The 27,991-nt window shown below is 35.3% G+C and overlaps 3 protein-coding genes across 4 annotated transcripts; 2 read left to right on the forward strand and 1 right to left on the reverse strand.

Moving 5' to 3' along the window:
- Nucleotides 1–922: 922 nt before the first annotated feature.
- Nucleotides 923–7,048, reverse strand: LOC145933936 (uncharacterized). 2 transcript variants are annotated; one of them, XM_083034006.1, is made up of 4 exons: nt 6,842–7,048; nt 1,366–1,567; nt 1,063–1,271; nt 923–980 (listed from the first exon to the last, which is right to left on the reverse strand). In XM_083034006.1, exons 1-3 carry the CDS (start codon nt 6,869–6,871, stop codon nt 1,063–1,065), a joined length of 441 nt encoding a protein of 146 aa, XP_082890132.1. In that variant the 5' UTR covers nt 6,872–7,048; the 3' UTR covers nt 923–980. The 2 variants fall into 2 exon arrangements, with proteins under 2 accessions (XP_082890132.1, XP_082890131.1); XM_083034005.1 differs by lacking the exon at nt 6,842–7,048 and adding an exon at nt 1,715–2,121.
- LOC145933897 (uncharacterized) lies at nt 3,643–4,836 on the forward strand. The gene has a single exon (XM_083033927.1). The coding sequence runs from the start codon at nt 3,700–3,702 to the stop codon at nt 4,834–4,836; it is 1,137 nt and encodes a 378-aa protein (XP_082890053.1). The 5' UTR covers nt 3,643–3,699.
- Nucleotides 7,049–26,258: 19,210 nt separating the features above from the next.
- On the forward strand, nt 26,259–27,480 carry LOC145934133 (uncharacterized). The gene has a single exon (XM_083034426.1). The coding sequence runs from the start codon at nt 26,344–26,346 to the stop codon at nt 27,478–27,480; it is 1,137 nt and encodes a 378-aa protein (XP_082890552.1). The 5' UTR covers nt 26,259–26,343.
- Nucleotides 27,481–27,991: the final 511 nt, after the last annotated feature.

Below are 27,991 nucleotides of genomic sequence, written 5' to 3' on the forward strand. Positions count from 1 at the left end.
AGTGTAGAATAAATTATATCTTTATTATAACCTTATAAATACTTAAGTCCAAGGCAAATGCAATTCCGCGTAATTAACTAAAATTAGGAGATACAGTAACTAGTTATACTACATTTCGTTAAACGTACAGTCTAAAACGTAATATGAAAATTATACGCAGCATTTAATCATTATTAGTGTTCAAATTTATAGAGATAATACATATATATATATTAAATGATAATATATCGTTAAAATTATATAAAATATACATTCTATATTACTACTTTTAACTCTAAGTATTTTAATACTTAATGAAGACATTGAACGAAAACATTTTGGAAAATATACTATACTTTAAGTAACTTTAAAATGTCCTATCTATTTAATCCTAATACGATAAAGTGTCCTATCTATTTAATCTTATATATATAAAATGATAAAATGTCTCTTTATAGCTTCCTTCGATCTTACTACTATAATTATTCTGGCGAAACAATTACATTACGACAAATAACTAGTCTTAAGCAAATATGGCTGACAAATATCTGATTTATTTAATCTTGATCGTAGATAATAAAGTGCTCGTCCTATTTAATAAATAAAAAAAAAATAATAAAAAAAAATAATAAAATATATATATACGATAATTAATACGATAATAATATAACAAAGTGCATTCTTAAGCTTCTTTCAATCTTATTACGAATCATATATATATGGATTTAAATCATAAGAATATATATATTTTAATTAATGAATCTTAATCATAAACAATAAAATGCTTCTACGGTGTTTCCTCTAATCTTACGAGTATATAAAGTACTTATGAAGGCAGTATGAAATAAAATAACGCAGTTTCTCGATAAGCATAATTTTAACAATTACGTAAAATACATGCGATAATAATTATTATAAAGGAACTATTAAAAATATATACGTTTGCAATCGCGCGCGCGCTCTTCAGAATAACCTGAATCGATGACGCTATCAAGGCAGTTCTGAAACAATGCACAAAAATAATGTAATGTCAAGCAATGAGATAAACCCAAGGCAAAACAAAGTAAAAGAAAGCTTACTTACCTAATTCTTATAGAATCCCGCTTGGCGTAAAACTTCTTCACGGTACTCCGCGTCTTCAAAATCATCGTACCCCGCGTCCTCACACCTCCTCACCGGCGCCGCGAAATCGATCATTCTCTGCACCCTTCTTTCAGCACGTAGTCTACTCATCTTCACTACGTTCTTCCACAAGCATACCCTCCACGGTGGTCCACAATCCCAGTCGTCCTCTAACAAACAAATAAAGGTTACATACATCGAATTATCAATTATATATTAACAAACCGCGTCAATAAAAAAAAAAAAAATTTTTAAAGAACTTACTGAGCATCTCATCGGTGATCAGAAATCTCTCTCTGAACAATCTCTCCTCCTCGCTCCATTCCTCAAATAATTTATTCAGGGAGAAAATATCATCCCCTTCCTCCTCCAGGAAAGCCTCCCAGCGCCGTCTCTCTTCGGCTCTCACTCGCCGATCTTCGCGATCCTTCTTCGTGTATTGATACACAGAAAGAATAACGTCGGGCTGAGAAAGAAAACCCTTAATTATTATATTTCCCTATCTCGATCGCCCCGTTCCAAATTATTAAGCAAATATCAAATATCATTAATATCAGAGGTAATAGCATTAATAATAAAACAGACTCATACACATTCATGAATAACTACTTACGTTCTCCTTATCAAACTCCATCACCAGAATTATCGGTAATCGCCTGATCACCACCCTCGTTTTCGAATACGGGACTTCAATTTCCATTATAAATTTTTCTTTTCTCACAACACTCTTACCACTGCAAAAACTAAAGTGCGACTGTGCGATTCTTCTTCGTTGACCTGCACGTGGAAAACCATTTTCTTTTTCCTCCCATTCCCCCTCTACTCACATACACTTCTACCTATGATATGTTTACGACTTGACACGCCCTTTCTAACTTACCAAAGACGTTAAAACACAACCTTTCCCAGCGAAAAACTACACATATGGATGCAATATCAGACCCTCGCAGCTTGGCGGCCTGATTCAGAGAACTAGCAAAATACGAAAGCGTCCTCGAAAAAATAATAACAAAAAGAGAGAAGAGAATTTTTATTTATCATTAAGCATCTATGTAAGTTAATATAGTATATATTCCTCGCTACGATAAGCTTCACCCTAAATAATTAACATCTACGCATTGGTTCTAACTGATCTAATTAAAGTAATTTTAATGAAATATATATATATCTTAAGTATAGAACGTACATATATACCCAAGTACAATTCTTATATCTTACTCAGTTGCAAAATAAAGTTATAAGACATATAGCATATATATATAAAAAAAAAAAGAAAAAAATAATAATTTACATATTCATAATTTTAGAATAAAACGTGCATATAATCTATTATAATTCCATACTTTACTCGGTGACAAAAGGATACCTCATATACTATATATATATAGATATATATATAAAGAAAAAAAAACCCCAAAAAGCACACAAAAAAAAAAAAAAAAAAAAAAATATAATAATAATAAAACAATATATATATATATTTACGTATAATTAGAATAAGAATATATATATATTCAATAATAATCACATATATATATATCCTACTTGATTACAAAGCTATAGGAATACAAACATACACATATAATCATAATTTTAAAGCAATATCACATACACGAACAATTAGATTAAGAATATCTATATATATATACTTCACTATGCATTATTACAGACATGTTGTCGTACTTCGCGATTCTCGTTCTCGTTAATCCGATTCACGCTCTTATTGGATTCGATTGTGGCGGACAACACCTGAATATTACTTCGGTATCGTTGCTCGATGTTGGAGAATGCAATCTTGATATACGGAAACCCAATTCGACTGACGTCTACATGCAACTCTTACAACTCTCGGACTACAATCATGCAGAAGTCATCCAGTGCAAGGTGGAAATATCACGGACAATTTACCACTGCGGAATGCACTCGCATGTCTCCATAGTCCATAACGGAAAGGCAGATTATATCCACGAAACCGGATATACAGTGTGCCGAAGGGCATTCCAAGATGGAACATTCTCTCTCGGAGATAGCAATATCATTCACGGACTAAGAGCTAATCAGACTACTTATCACAGTCTCACCTTAGCCGGACGCACTAATAACGACGGAACCTGCAAAGGCACTCAGTACTCCGACCCTTACGGAACCTGGGACAACGTCGTTGTTCAAGCCGTCGTCAAGATCTCCTTGAGGACATCGCACGTTCCCGTACAATTAAACTCCGGAAAAATAATATTAAAATCCGGAACCATTTGTCTCTTGAGCGAAGGATTTTGCATCGATTCCGAAAACGGATACTCGTATTGGAAATCCTTGCCAACATCTGCTTGCAATTTCCATCAATATGACGTTCTTTATGAGGGTTTAGCAACTAAAATTACAGATAATTCAACTAACCCTCTTTCTCCAATTATTTATAGTCTGACTACGCAGGACGTCACGTTCGCACTTACGAAGACAAAAGAACAACCCTTGTGCGGATACACTTTATTTCGCACAGAGCACCCTAAGCACCTCTTTATCCTAGAGACAAAGCAAGGCGATACCTTCGCCAGCCGAGGTATCATCCCCGTGGACAACCTGGATATATTCACATATATGAATTCTAAATTCGTGTATGTGGAAAAACACATCCGACAACAAATGACTTCATTATATTATAATGTTATGCAACAAAAATGCGAATTAGAAAGACAGGTAATCACCAACGCCCTGTCTTTCGCTACTCTTCAACCAGATGAATTCGCATATCGCCTTATGAAAGGACCCGGCTATATGGCAGTTACAACCGGGGAAACCACGCACATCGTCAAATGCATACCTGTAGATGTTGTAGTAAGGAAAACAAAGGAATGTTACACGGAATTACCTGTAACCACCCGCAACACTTCCTTGTTTCTCACCCCGAAATCCCGGATAATTTCTAAATATGGAAATCAAAGGGAATGCAGTTTTGAATTACCAACTATGTACCGTATCGAGGATACATGGGTTCAATTTACACCTGAACCTCAAATCAGACAGTTACCTCCGCAACAATTAAAACCAATGACGACATTAACCTGGGATTATTTGACGCCAGGAGCCCTCGCTGTCAGCGGAATATACTCCGAAGAAGATATAGAAAAACTGAGGGATCACATTATGTTCCCCGCAGAGAAACCCGCTCTTCTAAATACAATTGCAAGAGGAATTACGGGATACTCCATTAACTCCGACGCTGTCTCCATGTATAATTTATTGGACGAAGCCTCTCTCAATAAAATTGCCGAGAGTGCCGCCTCACGAGTATGGACCGGATTTATTTCATTCGGATCCGCAACCGCTGGAATCCTTGGCATTCTAATAATTATTCGCATCATAAAAGTCTTCGTCGATACAGCTATTCACGGTTATGCCTTACATTCCGCCTATGGATGGAGCATGCATTTGGCTGGAGCCATTTGGAGCTCTCTCACTCATCTACTACTTCATCTCGCACGAGGACCTGTCGATAGGACCGATAATAAAAAACCAGCCAAGGGACCACCGTCACCTTCTGCTCCTGAAGACCTCTCCAAGGAACCTACCGTAATCATTAATGGGTTTTCAAGACCAAATGATACTGCCTCATCCAACATCGAATCAGCAACTACTAATAATGTTTCTGATATTAATTCATATCAGAATTTAAGAGATCGTTTAAAAGATCTCGAACAAATTCCTTCGAATACATCGCAATTTGTTCTTAAATAAGGGGGGAGGTGTAACGTCCCGTCATTTTCGCGAAACCATATTTTTGCGCGCTACTGTTTTTCCTGCGCCAATACTTAAAATTTAAGGATAATTAATGATTTTCCTCTTTACATATAATTGTTTAGACTAAAATCAAGCATTTATATTATTAATTACTAACCATACCAAATCTAGGGTCTCCAGTTATCTAGTTCTAACTAGCCGCTACCAGGAACTAGCGATCCGACCAATCAAACGTCATCCGAGACCCCTGAGCGTATACTTCAACTAACCAGTTATTATTAAATGAAACTAACCCTTAGCAATAAGAATATATTTTAATCATGACTAACCCACTTATATATGAATATTCAATATTAATTAAACAATATAATAATATTATTTATGGAATCAGAAACATAATAACTTGTCGAACTTTTACTTAACAATTTAAGACTTATAATAATGAGTTTTAGAAGTATTTTAATCACTGACAGAATTATTATGAGGAAGGTTCCATAAATCCTTATCTTGCGATGCATTGTAACGACAAGCCTGCGACAAGCATTCGATGAATTACTAAAAGTGTTCAAACACTTAATATTTTAAGATTTCATCCGCAATTATATTTACGAAGCCTTATTTCAGTCATTAAATGATTTCGATAACAAACCCAAGATTATTAAGATTTATTGAGTAAATTATTAAATGAAGAGACTTATAAATAAGGCCCAAGTGGATATAATTAAAGAGAATATTTTATTATAGAATTAAGTCAAACGAGAACAAGAAAGTCTCGATATTACGTTATGGAATCATAATTCTATAATTTAGAAATAACTTAATCTTACCCTATTGCATTAAACTCAAGTTTTATTATAAATTATCAATCATTAAAAATTCCAATTAATAACATAAAATAAATTATATAAGAAATGATTCCATAAACGTACAAATGAATATTTGGCGAACTACAAGAAACTTTAACATGCATCTATGCGCAGACCCCTCTAAAATCAGCTCACAATCAGCAAGTAATTAAGTGCCGATCGTAGGTGACAAGCCGCTTCCGTCCGTTATCTCCCTCGCGTTATCGGATGCTAGCGTTCAAACCACAAAAGAATAATAAATTAGACACTTCTTGGAATCGTCGCTCCTCATCTCAAGCTCACCGCCTAACTTCGATATCCGGTCCAGATTATCTAAAACTCGTAAATTGATAGTTGACACCTAGAGCGTTCGCTCCTGCGGGTCACCGTATCGTGACCTCTTAGTACAATTTATTGTGACATATTCCAAGAAAACGTCTTTCTTAGAAATCCCCACCAAAAGGGAATTGCACACGACACTCAGATTTTTCTCGATTTGATATAAACCCTTAATTCTTAACTTCATGGCGGCATACCATCATTAGCATCTCACCGTAACTCTACGGCATCTCATTATCGAGATCCCCCCGTAGCTCTACAGTACATAATTTCTGTAGCCTTACGATACTCTGTATAAAGTCACGCGTTTGCCGTCAACTGCGTCGACATACTCAAATTGTTAGTCGCGCATAGAATTATAAAGTAAAAGTTAAATAAAGAACTCTTGTGCTTCAAAACTCGAATACGTTGATTTTGCTAAACATCCCGCGACCGAGGTCCTAGAGAAGGGAAGAAGGCGAACGAGCGTATTACGATCCACTGCCTGAAGTTCACAGTCTATCACAAGGTAAGTACTTATAATTACCCAGACTATTTAACACGCCAATTTTAATTCTAAGTTACGTTAGACTGACAATTCTCTTTCAATCACTACCTTCTCCTAAAACAAATAAACGAAATCCACTGTTAAGCATTGCATGCAGCTAACAGTTTCCCGTTGTCAATCGGTATTTATCAAATTAGAATCTAACTACCTTTCCATAATTTATTCAAGGTATCAATATCAGAAACTAGCAATATTAACGTGTAGAAACAGTACTCTTGATATCACTCGGACGTCGTCCAATCCACATTTTACCTCTAGCCGTTGGACGTACCTTTCGTAAGTCCATACGACTCTCTACCATTTCCTCAGCATCCCGTCGTTGTCGAGCACCCAGCGATAGTGCCTGGTGACAAAGCTCCCCTCAACACCCTGCGTTATTTCCATCGTCGACGATAGGCATCCTTCGTATGCCCGAAGACAACTTCTCATTACCTTCTCTCGCCTAATAATATCGATAACAAGAGACAATATATCGCGTAAGAATTCTTAAATAGAATTCTAGAATTAATTTCGCTCTGGACGTGGTCCAATCCTCATTTTACCTATAGTTGCAACGCATACTTTTACCGTAGGCACAAGCAACTTTCTGCCATTTCCTCAACTTCCTTTCGTTGTCGAGCACCCAGCGATAGTGCCTGGTGACAAAGCTCCCATCAACACCCTACGTTATTTCCATCGTCGACGACAGGCATCCTTTGTATGCCCGAAGACATTCTCCTTAACCATCGACCTTCCTTTTGAATTCATATTTAAAACCAAATGAATAGACGTATCGGATATTGATATCTCACTCTCTCTAGTTCCCCTTCATGTTATCTCACGATAATCCTTATCTAACTCATTATAAATATATTATTCTCATCATTGCCTCTACCAATTAATTCAAATGCTACCCAGATCTACTGAATTAGACGTCCAAGGATTAACAAACGATGATGCAAATTCAATTATAAATATAATTATCGGGCTACTAACTGACGTTTTAGAAGGAACTATTGATATCGATCAACTCATAGTCTGCTTAGATAATCTTCATATCCCTGGTGCTCAAATAAGCGTCGAATTCACAGACGATTAAATAAATATCAAATTCATTTTATTAATTAGCCCCTGAATTATTATTATCATCCAGATGAATAAACAACTTCAAGGCTTAATTTGCAATACAATTTACCAATTAATACTCAATTTGATCTATGAATATTTGAATGGTAAAATAACTTTCGATCAAGTCATAACTATTTTAAACGACATCGAAGATATCGCTAATAGATTCGATACTCCCAACTAGTAACTAATACCCCACTCCTGTGACCTACAACATTCCCTAGATCCGTAACTTCGGTCCTAGCTCTCGGCGTCCCAGAGGTATAGCCGGTGTAAGCAGGTTGCCTCACAAAAATAGAGAGCGCCCGTTTTCTCACTAGCCTAGGCATAGAGAGAGAAGGGAGATCACCCAGACGTGACACAGGCAAACTCCGAATTGATGTTGGAGACCTCGCGCGGTGACAACGCGAAACTCCGGTTTCAGTGTTACCACGTTGAAAAACCAATTTCAGGTTCTATGTAGTGGTGTATATCCGTACACGTACACACTATTGCATTGCTCACGCGGACGCACGGTAGAGAGACAAGGATCGATAATCACGTTATCCTTGTTCCTCTACCGTGCTAATCACGTGACATGCTACACGCGAGATACGGCCTGAAAATGCTTTCTGGCCTTCCGTAGCAGAAGGCAGGAATGTAGCAAGGCTAATAAGCACCCACTTTTTGTAAATTTTATATATGCTTATGCACATATGTGCGTATATATAACAAATAGTGTCAAAAATTTATATATATGTCTCCAAATTGTACAATGATAAATAATAATGATAAAATAATAATTCGCAGAGTGAACTAATATACAACATGTAAGACACGGGCGCTTATTAGACTTGGCAATTTATTGCTTTTTTACTTCTACTTTTTTATCGATATTTTATGTATCGTCAGCGCGATAGAGAGACAAGGAGAGAACGAGTATTTTAATTCTTGTCTAACATGTAGTGGCAATTGTAGATTTATAGGCTAACAAATATGTATTACTTAATTACTTTTTGATTATATTGATGTTACTGTATAAGAATACTTGCTCCATATAAATCGTGATGTAAAGAACATACGAGTAACATATTATAAATAGCTCAATGCAAGGTGTTCGGTCTGTCACCCTGAAGACTCAAGTTCAAGTCTATCAATATGATTTTTTTAAAAAATATATTAGAATATATAAAAATTATTTTAAAAAATATATTTTTAAAGGCGATTAACTTTAAGAATTTTTAAATATTGAAAAGATCAATTATTTTACAACCATCATATACATAAAAATGCAAAATAATTCCGTGAATAAATTAATGTATCCTGTAATAAATCAATAACTAATATATATATATATATATCAGGGACCCGGACCAAAACCGATAACCGTTCCATAACCGGTTTTTTAGTAGAACAGAAACCGTAAACCGTATTGAAATTCTGATAAATTTATAACACCGGAACCATAACCGGACCGTTAAATTATTTTCGGTTTACGGTTCTTTTCGGTATTTTTTTCTGTTTTTGCGCAAATGACGGAAGTGTCATGATAACTGTCTCCTCGAAGTGCAATATTATACAATTATAATTATAAGAGTATTTTTGTGTCGCCAGTGAAGAATAAAATTAAGCAATTATTGTAAACGACCCAACTGGCTTAATTGATCTTTATTAATTCGATATCATATATAAATATACAGACTACGTTTCGACCTTTGGTTCAGGTCCTTATCAAGTCTAAAATTAAAGGATAATATTATATAGAAGGAATCATTTTATAAAAGCATAGCGCAAACCAAGTTGAAAACAACAATTATTATAAAGTAAATGATTAAAACATACCTTACTTAAATTTTTTTTCTTTTTTCAACATGTTACAATTCTCTCTGTACTAAACGTTTCGTATAGATGGTAAAAAACGAACTAAGTTAGACATCCTTTATTATTCTATCATAAATAGGGTTTAAATTCTCTGTGTCTTTATGTAGGTTAATCGTGTTGTTAAATTTTTTTATATAAAACATTTCAGCTATCTCTCTTTTCCTAGTATGTGTTTCACGATGTAAAATATTAAAGGTTGTCCATTTAAAGTCATGTAAATATTCATTTCTATGTTTGCTTATAACGCTTTGGTTACATCATTAACAACTTACAATTAGTCGATCACGCTATTTTGTTATCTGATGAACATTTCCATAATAAGAACTTACATATTGTTAAGGGAATCTTGTCTAATAATTGCTAAAACAAACATAGAAATGAATATTTACATGACTTTAAATGGACAACCTTTAATATTTTACATCGTGAAACACATACTAGGAAAAGAGAGATAGCTGAAATGTTTTATATAAAAAAATTTAACAACACGATTAATCTACATAAAGACACAGAGAATTTAAACCCTATTTATGATAGAATAATAAAGGAAGTCTAACTTAGTTCGTTTTTTACCATCTATACGAAACGTTTAGTACAGATGAGAGAATTGTAACATGTTGAAAAAAGAAAAAAATTTTAAGTAAGGTATGTTTTAATCATTTACTTTATAATAATTGTTGTTTTCAACTTGGTTTGCGCTATGCTTTTATAAAATGATTCCTTCTATATAGTATTATCCTTTAATTTTAGACTTGATAAGGACCTGAACCAAAGGTCGAAACGTAGTCTGTATATTTATATATGATATCGAATTAAGAAAGATCAATTAAGCCAGTTGGGTCGTTTACAATAATTGCTTAATTATAATTATTTTTTAAGTGTTCTGAAACGTGTATGTATTATCGCAATAATGATAGCTGTGAAGATATTATATTTTCTGTTATATATATATATATATATATATATATATATATAAAGTATATATAAATTATATTACTTTAAAAAATTATTATTAATTTTTATGACATATGAAAATATATTTATATATGTATCTATATTATATATACCTATATCTAAATATATTTTTATGTATAATATGAAGTGTTGTTTATTTATGTCATAAAAATTAATAATAATTTTTTAAAGTAATATAATTTAGAAATTAATTTAATTAGAAAAACAAAAAGTAAAAATTTTTAAAAACCGGAACCGTAACCGAAAAAATCATAATTTAAACGGTTTCGGTTTTTTTATTTATCAAAAAACCGAAACTAGAACCGGAACAGTTATTCAATATTTTATTAAACCGTAACCGAAACCGAACCCTAATTTTGTTTCGGTCCGGATCCCTGATATATATATATATATATATATATATATATATATATATATATATTGATTACTGATTTAGAGAGATAGATTTATTACTGGATTAATTTATTTACCGAATTTTTTGCATTTATATATACAATGTGTTTGTAGTTGTAAAATTATTGAAATATTTTCAATATTTAAAAATTCTTAAGTATCGCCTTTAAAAATATATATTTTTAATAATTTCTATATATTCCAATAATAATAAATATAAAAAAATATATATATATACCGATAGACTTGAACTCGAGTTTTCAGGGTGATAGACCGAACACCTTGCATTGAGCTATTTATATGTTATTCATAAGTTCTTTATATTATTCTTTATGCAGCTGATATTTTTATACAGTAACATCAATAAGAAATCAAGATAACACATACTTGTCAATCACATATAATATATATATACATATATATATACATATATATATACATATATATATATACATATATATATACATATATATATAAACTTATAAATATTTTAAATATTCTTTCTAAATTATACATATAATAATCCTTTAAAAAAATATATATTTTAATATTTAATAAATCATTATTCTATAATTTGAGATACATAATATATGCGAGATACGGCATACAATAAGATACAATTATTGGAAGATATTGTTAGGAGCAAGATCTAAGATATCGTTAACCTCGTTTTACATATACAGAGAAACAAAGGTAATACGATAGCCGGTTCTTGTTGACATTATCTTTCAATAATCGCATCCGTGTGCTCAACATATTAGTATTTGTGCCTACATGGACGCTACTACATACGTAATGCAAGAGAGACAAAGACAGAACGATTATCTCTCTCCTTGTCAAGCTGTCAGTATGTTACCAGAAAATGTCCCCATGAGCTGCTCTTAGATATAGATCTAGTGAGATTCGTTCATATAAGATTTTGCATCGAAGAAGTCACGTAGCTTCATTAAATTTTTTTTATATATTCTTTATATAATAAAGCAGCCCGCCTAAGAGTCGAATTTTGCATTTTTGCTCTGAAAAATTTATAATAAATTAAATACGGACTCCTGGCTAACCCAACCTTACCCGTAGATAGCTGCATATTTCACCAAATTTATTATAAATTTTATTTTTACGTTTTTTCCAAAAAATAGCTCTTTAGCGGGCTGCGGACAATTCTACTGATTAGAAATATCGCAAATTTAATCAGATTCATTCAGTATTTTGGCTAATATCTTATATGAAAGAATCCGTAGTTCCCGGCCGGCCGACAGGCGTCTCCACCGTGTCGCCTGCCGACCCTTAATTACTAACCATACCAAATCTAGGGTCTCCAGTTATCTAGTTCTAACTAGCCGCTACCAGGAACTAGCGATCCGACCAATCAAACGTCATCCGAGACTCCTGAGCGTATTGTAACGTCCCGTCATTTTCGCGAAACCCTATTTTTGCGCGCTACTGTTTTTCCTGCGCCAATACTTAAAATTTAAGGATAATTAATGATTTTCCTCTTTACATATAATTGTTTAGACTAAAATCAAGCATTTATATTATTAATTACTAACCATACCAAATCTAGGGTCTCCAGTTATCTAGTTCTAACTAGCCGCTACCAGGAACTAGCGATCCGACCAATCAAACGTCATCCGAGACTCCTGAGCGTATACTTCAACTAACCAGTTATTATTAAATGAAACTAACCCTTAGCAATAAGAATATATTTTAATCATGACTAACCCACTTATATATGAATATTCAATATTAATTAAACAATATAATAATATTATTTATGGAATCAGAAACATAATAACTTGTCGAACTTTACTTAACAATTTAAGACTTATAGTAATGAGTTTTAGAAGTATTTTAATCACTGACAGAATTATTATGAGGAAGGTTCCATAAATCCTTATCTTGCGATGCATTGTAACGACAAGCCTGCGACAAGCATTCGATGAATTACTAAAAGTGTTCAAACACTTAATATTTTAAGATTTCATCCGCAATTATATTTACGAAGCCTTATTTCAGTCATTAAATGATTTCGATAACGAACCCAAGATTATTAAGATTTATTGAGTAAATTATTAAATGAAGAGACTTATAAATAAGGCCCAAGTGGATATAATTAAAGAGAATATTTTATTATAGAATTAAGTCAAACGAGAACAAGAAAGTCTCGATATTACGTTATGGAATCATAATTCTATAATTTAGAAATAACTTAATCTTACCCTATTGCATTAAACTCAAGTTTTATTATAAATTATCAATCATTAAGAATTCCAATTAATAACATAAAATAAATTATATAAGAAATGATTCCATAAACGTACAAATGAATATTTGGCGAACTACAAGAAACTTTAACATGTATCTATGCGACCCCTCTAAAATCAGCTCACAATCAGCAAGTAATTAAGTGCCGATCGTAGGTGACAAGCCGCTTCCGTCCGTTATCTCCCTCGCGTTATCGGATGCTAGCGTTCAAACCACAAAAGAATAATAAATTAGACACTTCTTGGAATCGTCGCTCCTCATCTCAAGCTCACCGCCTAACTTCGATATCCGGTCCAGATTATCTAAAACTCGTAAATTGATAGTTGACACCTAGAGCGTTCGCTCCTGCGGGTCACCGTATCGTGACCTCTTAGTACAATTTATTGTGACATATTCCAAGAAAACGTCTTTCTTAGAAATCCCCACCAAAAGGGAATTGCACACGACACTCAGATTTTTCTCGATTTGATGGGTATATAAACCCTTAATTCTTAACTTCATTGCGGCATACCATCATTATCATCTCACCGTAACTCTACGGCATCTCATTATCGAGATCCCACCGTAGCTCTACAGTACATCATTTCTGTAGCCTTACGATACTCTGTATAAAGTCACGCGTTTGCCGTCAACTGCGTCGACATACCCAATTTGTTAGTCGCGCATAGAATTATAAAGTAAAAGTTAAATAAAGAACTCTTGTGCTTCAAAACTCGAATACGTTGATTTTGCCAAACATCCCGCGACCGAGGTCCTAGAGAAGGGAAAAAGGCGAACGAGCGTATTACGATCCACTGCCTGAAGTTCACAGTCTATCACAAGGTAAGTACTTATAATTACCCAGACTATTTAACACGCCAATTTTAATTCTAAGTTACTCTAGACTGACAATTCTCTTTCAATCACTACCTTCTCCTAAAACAAATAAACGAAATCCACTGTTAAGCATTGCATGCAGCTAACAGTTTCCCGTTGTCAATCAGTATTTATCAAATCAGAATCCAACTACCTTTTCATAATTATTCAAGGTATCAATATCAGAATTTAGCAACATTAACGTAGAAACAATACTCCTGGTATCACTCGGACGTCGTCCAAACCCGCATTTTACCTCTAGCCGTTGGACGTACCTTTCGTAGGTCCAGACGACTCTTTACCATTTCCCCTACTTCCCGTCGTTGTCGAGGCATTCATCATACTTGCCCGACGACAAACCTCCCATCAACACCCTGCGTATCTCCATCGTCGACGAGGCATTCATCATACTTGCCCGAAGACAACTCCTCATTACCTTCTCTCACCTAATAAAAATCGATAACAGGAGAAAGATATCGCATAAGGATTCTTAACCAGAATTCCGGAATTAATTTCACTCTGGACGTGGTCCAATCCTCATTTTACCTATAGTTGCAACGCATACTTCTACCGTAAGCACACAAGCAACTCTCTGCCTTTTCCCCTACTTCCCGTCGTTGTCGAGGCATTCATCATACTTGCCCGACGACAAACCTCCCATCAACACCCTGCGTATCTCCATCGTCGACGAGGCATTCATCATACTTGCCCGAAGACATTCTCCGTACCCCCAGACCTTCCTTTTGAATTCATATTTAAACCCAAATGAATAGACGTATCGGATATTGATATCTCACTCCCTCTAGTTCCCCTTCATGTTATCTCACGATAATCCTTATCTAACTCATTATAAATATATTATTCTCATCATTGCCTCTACCAATTAATTCAAATGCTACCCAGATCTACTGAATTAGACGTCCAAGGATTAACAAACGATGATGCAAATTCAATTATAAATATAATCATCGGGCTACTAACTGACGTTTTAGAAGGAACTATTGATATCGATCAACTCATAGTCTGCTTAGATAATCTTCATATCCCTGGTGCTCAAATAAGCGTCGAATTCACAGACGATTAAATAAATATCAAATTCATTTTATTAATTAGCCCCTGAATTATTATTATCCAGATGAATAAACAACTTCAAGGCTTAATTTGCAATACAATTTACCAATTAATACTCAATTTGATCTATGAATATTTGAATGGTAAAATAACTTTCAATCAAGTCATAACTATTTTAAACGACATCGAAGATATCGCTAATAGATTCGATACTCCCAACTAGTAACTAATACCCCACTCCTGTGACCTACAACATTCCCTAGATCCGTAACTTCGGTCCTAGCTCTCGGCGTCCCAGAGGTATAGCCGGTGTAAGCAGGTTGCCTCACAAAAATAGAGAGCGCCCGTTTTCTCACTAGCCTAGGCATAGAGAGAGAAGGGAGATCACCCAGACGTGACAATCCAAAAACTTTGGTGGCAGCGGTGGGATTGCCTAAAGGACTGATAAGGATCCTCCTGTGTAAAGGTCTCAAGAATTAATCCTCTTTCGCGTTAAAATTCTAAAAATTTAAATCGAAAGTGAATAACGAGTGTAACTTGAAATTTGATCAAATTGTCGCTGACAAGTGTGGCAACAATTATCGCTGTCGCTGACGAAGAGGGTGGCAACAGACGATTACGATTGAATTTTCAATTATATTCAATTCCTTTCCTAAATGATTATCTTGATTTGAGATTTGACTTAGTTGTCGCTGACGAAGTGTGGCAACAACACCAACTGTCGCTGACGAAGAGTGTGGCAACAGTTGAGAAATAAGTTAAAATTTCAAATACATTTTATTTTCCCTCATGCCCAGGAAAGGCGGGCGTCGAGTTCAAATTAAAAGGATTAATTTCCAGATCAAAGAAACCATCTCCTCTTTCCAAAATCCCCTTCTCTTATTTACCAAATTATACAATTTAACTAATAATACAAACGACCCCGAACCACTATCTAACGAAAATAAGAGTATCGATTACAACCCAACGCCAATAGAATTCGAATGCAAATATCCTGATTACAAAACAATTGAACGTACAGATCCCCGTCGCAAAATCTATAAAATTCGACATCTATTCGGTCCCGATTAAGCGACCGAACACTGTAACTAATCTTATTAATATATTTTCTTTCAGCCTCTTATTTCTCTCTAAGGTAAGTGCGCCATGCCGACTACACGATCGCAAAGTTCTAATCCTCCCTCCGAGGCTGAGGAAGGTGTATCACGATCCGAACTTGAAATTTTTAGTCAAATGTTAACAGAAAAAGAAAAATCACTCAAAGAACAACACAAATTACTGCAGGAAAAGACAGACGAATTTAAAGCACTATTACGAGAAATCGAAACAAAAAAATCAGACGACCAGCATGACTCAATATTAACTACCTTAGTTGAGCAAATCTCTCACCTTAGTGCTTTACCCAGACAAGTAGAGATTTTAAACCAACGTATTAATAATAGTCTGACTTCTGATGCATCCAATCAAAGAAGAGCTCATTTTGATTACCTCCCTTCAGAAAACACTCATGCGACTAGTCCCGTCGACATACCTTCTCCGATCCGTTTTAAAGACGTAGTCGATTCTATCCCTAAATACGACGGACACAAAATGTCTGTTTTTCAATTTAGTAAAATCTGCGAACGTGCCCGCGAATTAATACCACAATATTCACGAACATTACTTAGTGCAACTTATAATTAATAAATTACAAGGACATGCTTACTCCGCAGTAGAAGGAAGAGAATATAACTCTGTTTTTTCATTAACAAAACAGTTAAAAGCTATTTTCGGTCCAAATAAATCTGTAGATCAGTATCGCGGTGAACTCGCAAACATCTATATGAAACCTAACGAAGATATTTTCGATTATATAGCCAGAGTAAAAGAATTACGTGCAGCTATAATCGACGGAGAAAGCGACTGTTACGGAGATATCGACGAATCCACCAAAGATACCATCGACCGTAGTGTTAGTACTAGTTTCGTTAACGGTCTCCCTACTGATTTGTTGATTAGAGTTAAATTAGAAGGAGCCTTCTCACTCGACCACGTCCTCGAGACTGCTATAAAATTATCAAAAACTCTAGAAGCAGAAAATGCGCGCAAACGGGCTACGTCCATGCATAGAGCTAACATTCCTCCTCGCGCTGATTTCTCGAATAGATCCGGACCATTGCAACAAACAATAACTCATGATCCACAACAATCCTCTCTATCAAAATCATCACGAAATAATATCCCCTTTATAAAACCTCTTATCCCAGGACAACCCGGACCTAATTACCCTACCGAGAAAATCTGTCGCTACTGTAAAAACCCCGGACATCTTATTGACGAATGTCGCAAGCTCGCGTACAGACGCTCCCTCGGAAATAATTCTTCCCCTCCTCACCCTTCTACCAGTAACAATAATCAGGGAAACGCCCAGAGCGTTCCGGTAACAATTGGCGCCCGCCGGAACGATGCTCAACCGGGACGCCCTTCTCTTCTCCAACGCGCACCAGTTACTACAGTGCGACCTCTAAGCCCGACTCATACCTTATCACCAGTATTGGAAGAATAGAAGAAAAAGCAAAACCCCATAGCTTACCCACTGTTGTCCTTTCATCCCCAGACCTTCAGGGAGACTGCCTCTTCATGGTCGATTCAGGCTCTGGAGTAAATCTCATAAAACGACACTGTCTTGATCGAAAAATAAAAATTCGCGAAGAAGATGTCCTAGCTCTTCAGGGACTATCTTCAGAAGTGATGCCGACTTTAGGCTCCGTTGTTATAAATTTTCTTGGTCTCCCTACCTGTTTTCATATAATTCCCGATACCGTCACTTTTCCTCAGGATGGAATTTTAGGAAACACCTTTTTGAAAACACGCGCCGCTACTATCGATTATAAAAATCGATGCTTACATTACGACGATATTAGAATTCCATTCTCAGAGGCAAGTTTTCTCCGCGTCGGACCGCGATCCGTCTCGCCCTTTTTCATTAATATCACTAACCCAGATAAATCATACGGATATATACCTCGCTTCGTGTATAACAAAGATGTATATCTCGGAGAAGCTATAGTCTCTAATATTAACGGTAAAGCTTACCTACCCATTATTAATACCTCTGACCGTGCTTATCACGTAGAGGTCCCTTCTGCCGAATTAGAAGATTTTGACTTTGCGGATACGTCTGGATCCACGATCCCAGACGGTGTCGTCAAAACCCGAGGGAATGAGACGACCGATGGTCCTTCTTCTGAATGCAATGAAAAGGTTAGATACGAAAATATCACTGCAACCTTAGGGCACCCAGTGATTCATAATGATCAATTAGATTTTGAAGACAATTCTACCCAAGTCGTTGCAACCCGAGGGCTCGTAACGACTTCTCCTTTATATATTAATAACCCTTCATATCTCGAAGAAGTTCGCAATGACGAAGCTTCTTGCGATCGCACATCTGCTACCATGCAGCTTCTACGATTAGAACATTTAAACTCCGAGGAGTTCAATAATGTCAAATCATTAATTCATAATCATGCCGACAGATTTCATCTTCCTGACGATAATCTCGGAGCTACTAACGCCACTCAGCATTTCATACCCACTACTAATGAGATCCCTATCCATACGAAACAATATCGATTTCCTCCTGTCCACAAAGACGAGATCAATAAACAAGTTAATGAATTATTATCCAATAATTTAATCGAATATTCTACATCCCCTTATAATTCCCCCGTGTGGATAGTACCCAAAAAATCAGATTCGCAGGGAAATAAAAGATGGCGAATGGTCATCGACTATCGCGGTCTCAATGAAAAAACCATAGGAGACGCATACCCTCTCCCAAATATAACTGATATTTTAGATCAATTAGGATCCGCTAAATATTTCTCTGTTCTCGATCTAGCCTCCGGTTTCCATCAAATCCCCATGGCTCCTAAAGATGCCCCTAAAACCGCATTTTCAACCCCATACGGTCATTATCAATTTAAAAGAATGCCTTTCGGTCTAAAAAATGCTCCAGCGACTTTTCAAAGATTAATGGATAACGTTCTTTCTGGATTACAGGGTAATGAATTATTCGTATATATGGACGACATAGTTATTTACGCCAGATCTCTAGAAGAGCATGAAATTAAATTTAATAAATTGATGCAAAGACTAAGAAACGCGAATTTAAAATTACAACCCGATAAATGCGAATTTCTACATCACGAAGTAGCGTACCTCGGTCATATTATCGGAGATGACGGAGTCAGGCCCGATCCAAAGAAAATAGCATCTATAGTTAGATTTCCCCCTCCGAAAAATGAAAAACACATAAAACAATTTCTAGGATTAGCTGGATACTATAGACGATTTATCCCTCAATTTTCCAAGGTCGCTAAACCACTCACAGACCTACTAAAGAAAAATAATACGTTTAATTGGCAACAAAAGCAAATAGAGGCTTTCGACATTCTAAAACGCTCTTTATGCTCTGAACCTATACTTCAATATCCCGATTTCACTCAACCTTTCATTTTAACAACCGACGCATCCGGATATGCTGTCGGAGGAGTACTCAGTCAAGGGCAAATCGGAAAAGATTTACCTATCGCTTATACCTCCCGCGTGTTAAATAACGCCGAACAAAATTATTCTACTATCGAAAAAGAATGCTTAGCCATAGTTTATTGCGTCAATCATTTTCGACCTTATTTATACGGAAAGAAATTCACTATTATTACTGATCATAAACCTCTCGTATGGTTACATTCTATTAAGGACCCTTCCTCCAGATTATGGAAATGGAGAACAAAATTGGCTGAATACGAATACGAAATACAATATAAGAAAGGGAGTTTAAATAATAATGCAGATGCTTTATCCAGAAATCCACTTATTAATCTCGCCATTCCTCTATTCGTAAATCACGAGTATGATGAACCTCCAAATGAATCATTAGTCGAACCTGTTTCTAGTAACCCTAATATTTATTGCGAAGTTATTAAGACTCCTCCACCTAATCCACATCCTCAGGAACCTGACGTAATAGTAGAAGAATATTCCAGTGACGACGACAGCAGCGAAGACGGCGACAATAAACGAAGAACAGTTATTGACCTACGCGAAGGAGATCACATATATGAAGAAGTACTCCAACTCGCAGAACCACGGGAAACAGATTTAATTCTAGTAACCGAAAGCCGCGACTGTTTATTAAGACAAAAAGACGATCACGTAATTTTTATTCAAATGGATGGAACTCCTTATGATAACGGCGCTAAAGAATATCAACAAGCAAATTTACTACCTGTATATGAGAACCTCACGTTTGAAAGAGTAAATGTACAAACAGTTAAATCAAAAACATTAATATCCATTCCTATAAGATTAAATAATCGTTCGCGCTTAGAACAACAAACGTTAAAAAATTGTATGCGTTCCCTTTTAGATGCCGTAACCGAATTACGTTTAGCCTCCTTTAGTATCAGTAAAACTGATCGTTTCGACGATATACCATGGCGATACGTGATTAGCCAAATTCAAGAATTTTTGAGAGAATTACCCATCCACATTACAGTCTGCGAAAACTTAGTTCGAATTCCCCCTGCCGAAGAACGCGAAACGCTCATTATCGAGAATCATTCCTCCGCTCACGGTGGTCATAAAGGAGTAACTAAAACTTATAACCGATTAAGACCTTATTACCATTGGAACACTATGAAAAAAGATATACAGCATCTTATTCAGAGGTGTCGTCAATGTCAGTTAAAGAAATTAACACGTGTAAAAACAAGACAACCCATGGTAATTACAGATACACCTAGGGCCGCATTCGACAAAGTAGCTCTCGATATAGTAGGTCCTCTCCCTATAACAAATTCTGGAAATCAATATATATTAACTATGCAAGATTTATTGACTAAATATTCTGTAGCCGTTCCTTTAAGAGAAGCTAATTCTTTATCCATTGCTATTGCACTCACTAGAAATTTCATTTGCATATACGGCGCTCCTAAAGCCATCCTTACGGACCAAGGAACTAATTTTCTCTCTGGTCTCATACGAAATTTAGCTAAAATGTTTAATATACAACACTTTAAAACTACCGCCTATCATCCTCAATCTAACGGTTCTCTTGAAAGATCACATCATGTACTGACAGAATATCTTAAAATTCAGGTCCAGAAAGAGAGAGACTGGGATAGTCATATTAACATGGCAATGTTTTCTTATAACACTAGTGTTCATGAAGGAACTAAATACCCACCATTTGAGTTAATCTTCGGTAGAATAGCCCGATTACCCTCCGCTCACCCACCTGTCGAAGGAAATCTAGAGACTACCTATCGAGATTATCTGACTGATTTATTTAACAGAATACATGACACACAAGAAGACGCACGCAAAAACCTCATAAACTCTAAAGAACGAAGTAAACATTATTACGATCGAAAAGTTAACGAACAAAATTTTCAAGTAGGATCACGTGTATTTTTACTAAAGGAACCTGCAAAAGGAAAATTCGCCGACCAATATACCGGACCCCATGAAATTATAGAAGTTCTACCGCAGTGCAACGTCAAATTATTAGTCAAAAATAAACCCAGAATTGTTCACGTTAACAAGTTAAAAATTGCACATGTTGAACCAGGATAAAATAACATGTATCATCTTTGTTTACAGATGTTGGCAGCGCCAACGAAACATTATTCCAGGGCCTAAAGCAGTTATCCTCTTTAACAGCTCTCCATCGTCTGTGACTACGAACTGCCCCTAAGGCCCCGGATCAACTTCAGGTGGAAACAGTTCTCCTTTTTATCAACACTGTTTTACGGATCACCTGACATCTTTTATTAATTAACTAATTAACAAATTTTCCATTTCCAATAAACCATCTTAATTTCTGCTTAAATGCAGCAACCGTACTAAATATTTCTACTTTATACGCATAAAAAAAAAACTTTAACAACAATAAATACTAACGCTATACTTACTAATTGCAAAATGTGCATCGGGAAGAATTTTAAATACAACCCACATCCCTTGTTAAAGCACTTTCCAGAATTATATGAAATAAAATGCCTACGAATATCTGGCTACCAAGCTGAAGAAAGTGGCAATAGACTTTGTATTAAATGCTATAACCGCACAACCCCAAAGGGTTATAAACATATAATTGGTCACGGAGTTATAGACGGAGATATGAGCCCTGCCGACTGTCAAATCTGCAGCAGCGAAATAGCCATAGAAAAACGCTCTGTTTTACAATGTAACGATTGCTTTATCGCTTATATAGAATTCATGAACGCCTTTAAAACATACTATTCTAACAAAATCGCACTTCTAGTTCTGGACACTGCTACCCTGGATGTTCTTTACCTCTCGGTGTACGATAACGACACTGGCTTCGAAATTGAATTGAGAACCCCAACCTAATAACCAAATAATCTATTTACTAAAACAAAATCTATTTTCTAACATTTACATACTCCTATGTAACCTATATTATAACCTTGATGAGTTATCTAGTCATAACTAAGACAATTCTATAAACGGTCTCTAGCTTAACATTTATTAACTAAATAAATCACTAATCTATAACAAAGTGTAGAATAAATTATATCTTTATTATAACCTTATAAATACTTAAGTCCAAGGCAAATGCAATTCCGCGTAATTAACTAAAATTAGGAGATACAGTAACTAGTTATACTACATTTCGTTAAACGTACAGTCTAAAACGTAATATGAAAATTATACGCAGCATTTAATCATTATTAGTGTTCAAATTTATAGAGATAATACATATATATATATTAAATGATAATATATCGTTAAAATTATATAAAATATACATTCTATATTACTACTTTTAACTCTAAGTATTTTAATACTTGATGAAGACATTGAACGAAAACATTTTGGAAAATATACTATACTTTAAGTAACTTTAAAATGTCCTATCTATTTAATCCTAATACGATAAAGTGTCCTATCTATTTAATCTTATATATATAAAATGATAAAATGTCTCTTTATAGCTTCCTTCGATCTTACTACTATAATTATTCTGGCGAAACAATTACATTACGACAAATAACTAGTCTTAAGCAAATATGGCTGACAAATATCTGATTTATTTAATCTTGATCGTAGATAATAAAGTGCTCGTCCTATTTAATAAATAAAAAAAAATAATAAAAAAAAAATAATAATAAAATATATATATACGATAATTAATACGATAATAATATAACAAAGTGCATTCTTAAGCTTCTTTCAATCTTATTACGAATCATATATATATGGATTTAAATCATAAGAATATATATATTTTAATTAATGAATCTTAATCATAAACAATAAAATGCTTCTACGGTGTTTCCTCTAATCTTACGAGTATATAAAGTACTTATGAAGGCAGTATGAAATAAAATAACGCAGTTTCTCGATAAGCATAATTTTAATAATTACGTAAAATACATGCGATAATAATTATTATAAAGGAACTATTAAAAATATATACGTTTGCAATCGCGCGCGCGCTCTTCAGAATAACCTGAATCGATGACGCTATCAAGGCAGTTCTGAAACAATGCACAAAAATAATGTAATGTCAAGCAATGAGATAAACCCAAGGCAAAACAAAGTAAAAGAAAGCTTACTTACCTAATTCTTATAGAATCCCGCTTGGCGTAAAACTTCTTCACGGTACTCCGCGTCTTCAAAATCATCGTACCCCGCGTCCTCACACCTCCTCACCGGCGCCGCAAAATCGATCATTCTCTGCACCCTTCTTTCAGCACGTAGTCTACTCATCTTCACTACGTTCTTCCACAAGCATACCCTCCACGGTGGTCCACAATCCCAGTCGTCCTCTAACAAACAAATAAAGGTTACATACATCGAATTATCAATTATATATTAACAAACCGCGTCATAAAAAAAAAATTTTTTAAAAGAACTTACTGAGCATCTCATCGGTGATCAGAAATCTCTCTCTGAACAATCTCTCCTCCTCGCTCCATTCCTCAAATAATTTATTCAGGGAGAAAATATCATCCCCTTCCTCCTCCAGGAAAGCCTCCCAGCGCCGTCTCTCTTCGGCTCTCACTCGCCGATCTTCGCGATCCTTCTTCGTGTATTGATACACAGAAAGAATAACGTCGGGCTGAGAAAGAAAACCCTTAATTATTATATTTCCCTATCTCGATCGCCCCGTTCCAAATTATTAAGCAAATATCAAATATCATTAATATCAGAGGTAATAGCATTAATAATAAAACAGACTCATACACATTCATGAATAACTACTTACGTTCTCCTTATCAAACTCCATCACCAGAATTATCGGTAATCGCCTGATCACCACCCTCGTTTTCGAATACGGGACTTCAATTTCCATTATAAATTTTTCTTTTCTCACAACATTCTTACCACTGCAAAAACTAAAGTGCGACTGTGCGATTCTTCTTCGTTGACCTGCACGTGGAAAACCATTTTCTTTTTCCTCCCATTCCCCCTCTACTCACATACACTTCTACCTATGATATGTTTACGACTTGACACGCCCTTTCTAACTTACCAAAGACGTTAAAACACAACCTTTCCCAGCGAAAAACTACACATATGGATGCAATATCAGACCCTCGCAGCTTGGCGGCCTGATTCAGAGAACTAACAAAATACGAAAGCGTCCTCGAAAAAAATAATAACAAAAAGAGAGAAGAGAATTTTTTTTATCATTAAGCATCTATGTAAGTTAATATAGTATATATTCCTCGCTACGATAAGCTTCACCCTAAATAATTAACATCTACGCATTGGTTCTAACTGATCTAATTAAAGTAATTTTAATGAAATATATATATCTTAAGTATAGAACGTACATATATACCCAAGTACAATTCTTATATCTTACTCAGTTGCAAAATAAAGTTATAAGACATATAGCATATATATATAAAAAAAAAAAAGGAAAAAAATAATTTACATATTCATAATTTTAGAATAAAACGTGCATATAATCTATTATAATTCCATACTTTACTCGGTGACAAAAGGATACCTCATATACTATATATATATATAGATATATATATAAAGAAAAAAAAACCCAAAAAGCACACAAAAAAAAAAAAAATAATAATAATAAAACAATATATATATATTTACGTATAATTAGAATAAGAATATATATATATTCAATAATAATCACATATATATATATCCTACTTGATTACAAAGCTATAGGAATACAAACATACACATATAATCATAATTTTAAAGCAATATCACATACACGAACAATTAGATTAAGAATATCTATATATATATACTTCACTATGCATTATTACAGACATGTTGTCGTACTTCGCGATTCTCGTTCTCGTTAATCCGATTCACGCTCTTATTGGATTCGATTGTGGCGGACAACACCTGAATATTACTTCGGTATCGTTGCTCGATGTTGGAGAATGCAATCTTGATATACGGAAACCCAATTCGACTGACGTCTACATGCAACTCTTACAACTCTCGGACTACAATCATGCAGAAGTCATCCAGTGCAAGGTGGAAATATCACGGACAATTTACCACTGCGGAATGCACTCGCATGTCTCCATAGTCCATAACGGAAAGGCAGATTATATCCACGAAACCGGATATACAGTGTGCCGAAGGGCATTCCAAGATGGAACATTCTCTCTCGGAGATAGCAATATCATTCACGGACTAAGAGCTAATCAGACTACTTATCACAGTCTCACCTTAGCCGGACGCACTAATAACGACGGAACCTGCAAAGGCACTCAGTACTCCGACCCTTACGGAACCTGGGACAACGTCGTTGTTCAAGCCGTCATCAAGATCTCCTTGAGGACATCGCACGTTCCCGTACAATTAAACTCCGGAAAAATAATATTAAAATCCGGAACCATTTGTCTCTTGAGCGAAGGATTTTGCATCGATTCCGAAAACGGATACTCGTATTGGAAATCCTTGCCAACATCTGCTTGCAATTTCCATCAATATGACGTTCTTTATGAGGGTTTAGCAACTAAAATTACAGATAATTCAACTAACCCTCTTTCTCCAATTATTTATAGTCTGACTACGCAGGACGTCACGTTCGCACTTACGAAGACAAAAGAACAACCCTTGTGCGGATACACTTTATTTCGCACAGAGCACCCTAAGCTCTTTATCCTAGAGACAAAGCAAGGCGATACCTTCGCCAGCCGAGGTATCATCCCCGTGGACAACCTGGATATATTCACATATATGAATTCTAAATTCGTGTATGTGGAAAAACACATCCGACAACAAATGACTTCATTATATTATAATGTTATGCAACAAAAATGCGAATTAGAAAGACAGGTAATCACCAACGCCCTGTCTTTCGCTACTCTTCAACCAGATGAATTCGCATATCGCCTTATGAAAGGACCCGGCTATATGGCAGTTACAACCGGGGAAACCACGCACATCGTCAAATGCATACCTGTAGATGTTGTAGTAAGGAAAACAAAGGAATGTTACACGGAATTACCTGTAACCACCCGCAACACTTCCTTGTTTCTCACCCCGAAATCCCGGATAATTTCTAAATATGGAAATCAAAGGGAATGCAGTTTTGAATTACCAACTATGTACCGTATCGAGGATACATGGGTTCAATTTACACCTGAACCTCAAATCAGACAGTTACCTCCGCAACAATTAAAACCAATGACGACATTAACCTGGGACTATTTGACGCCAGGAGCCCTCGCTGTCAGCGGAATATACTCCGAAGAAGATATAGAAAAACTGAGGGATCACATTATGTTCCCCGCAGAGAAACCCGCTCTTCTAAATACAATTGCAAGAGGAATTACGGGATACTCCATTAACTCCGACGCTGTCTCCATGTATAATTTATTGGACAAAGCCTCTCTCAATAAAATTGCCGAGAGTGCCGCCTCACGAGTATGGACCGGATTTATTTCATTCGGATCCGCAACTGCTGGAATCCTTGGCATTCTAATAATTATTCGCATCATAAAAGTCTTCGTCGATACAGCTATTCACGGTTATGCCTTACATTCCGCCTATGGATGGAGCATGCATTTGGTTGGAGCCATTTGGAGCTCTCTCACTCATCTACTACTTCATCTCGCACGAGGACCTGTCGATAAGACCGATAATAAAAAACCAGCCAAGGGACCACCGTCACCTTCTGCTCCTGAAGACCTCTCCAGGGAACCTACCGTAATCATTAATGGGTTTTCAAGACCAAATGATAATGCCTCATCCAACATCGAATCAGCAACTACTAATAATGTTTCTGATATTAATTCATATCAGAATTTAAGAGATCGTTTAAAAGATCTCGAACAAATTCCTTCGAATACATCGCAATTTGTTCTTAAATAAGGGGGGAGGTGTAACGTCCCGTCATTTTCGCGAAACCCTATTTTTGCGCGCTACTGTTTTTCCTGCGCCAATACTTAAAATTTAAGGATAATTAATGATTTTCCTCTTTACATATAATTGTTTAGACTAAAATCAAGCATTTATATTATTAATTACTAACCATACCAAATCTAGGGTCTCCAGTTATCTAGTTCTAACTAGCCGCTACCAGGAACTAGCGATCCGACCAATCAAACGTCATCCGAGACCCCTGAGCGTATACTTCAACTAACCAGTTATTATTAAATGAAACTAACCCTTAGCAATAAGAATATATTTTAATCATGACTAACCCACTTATATATGAATATTCAATATTAATTAAACAATATAATAATATTATTTATGGAATCAGAAACATAATAACTTGTCGAACTTTACTTAACAATTTAAGACTTATAGTAATGAGTTTTAGAAGTATTTTAATCACTGACAGAATTATTATGAGGAAGGTTCCATAAATCCTTATCTT

This window comes from Prenolepis imparis, unplaced genomic scaffold (assembly GCF_030444845.1).
Source record: "Prenolepis imparis isolate NDT839.2.m4 unplaced genomic scaffold, iyPreImpa1.0 SCAF_3, whole genome shotgun sequence".
Taxonomy (NCBI): Eukaryota; Metazoa; Arthropoda; class Insecta; order Hymenoptera; family Formicidae; genus Prenolepis; species Prenolepis imparis.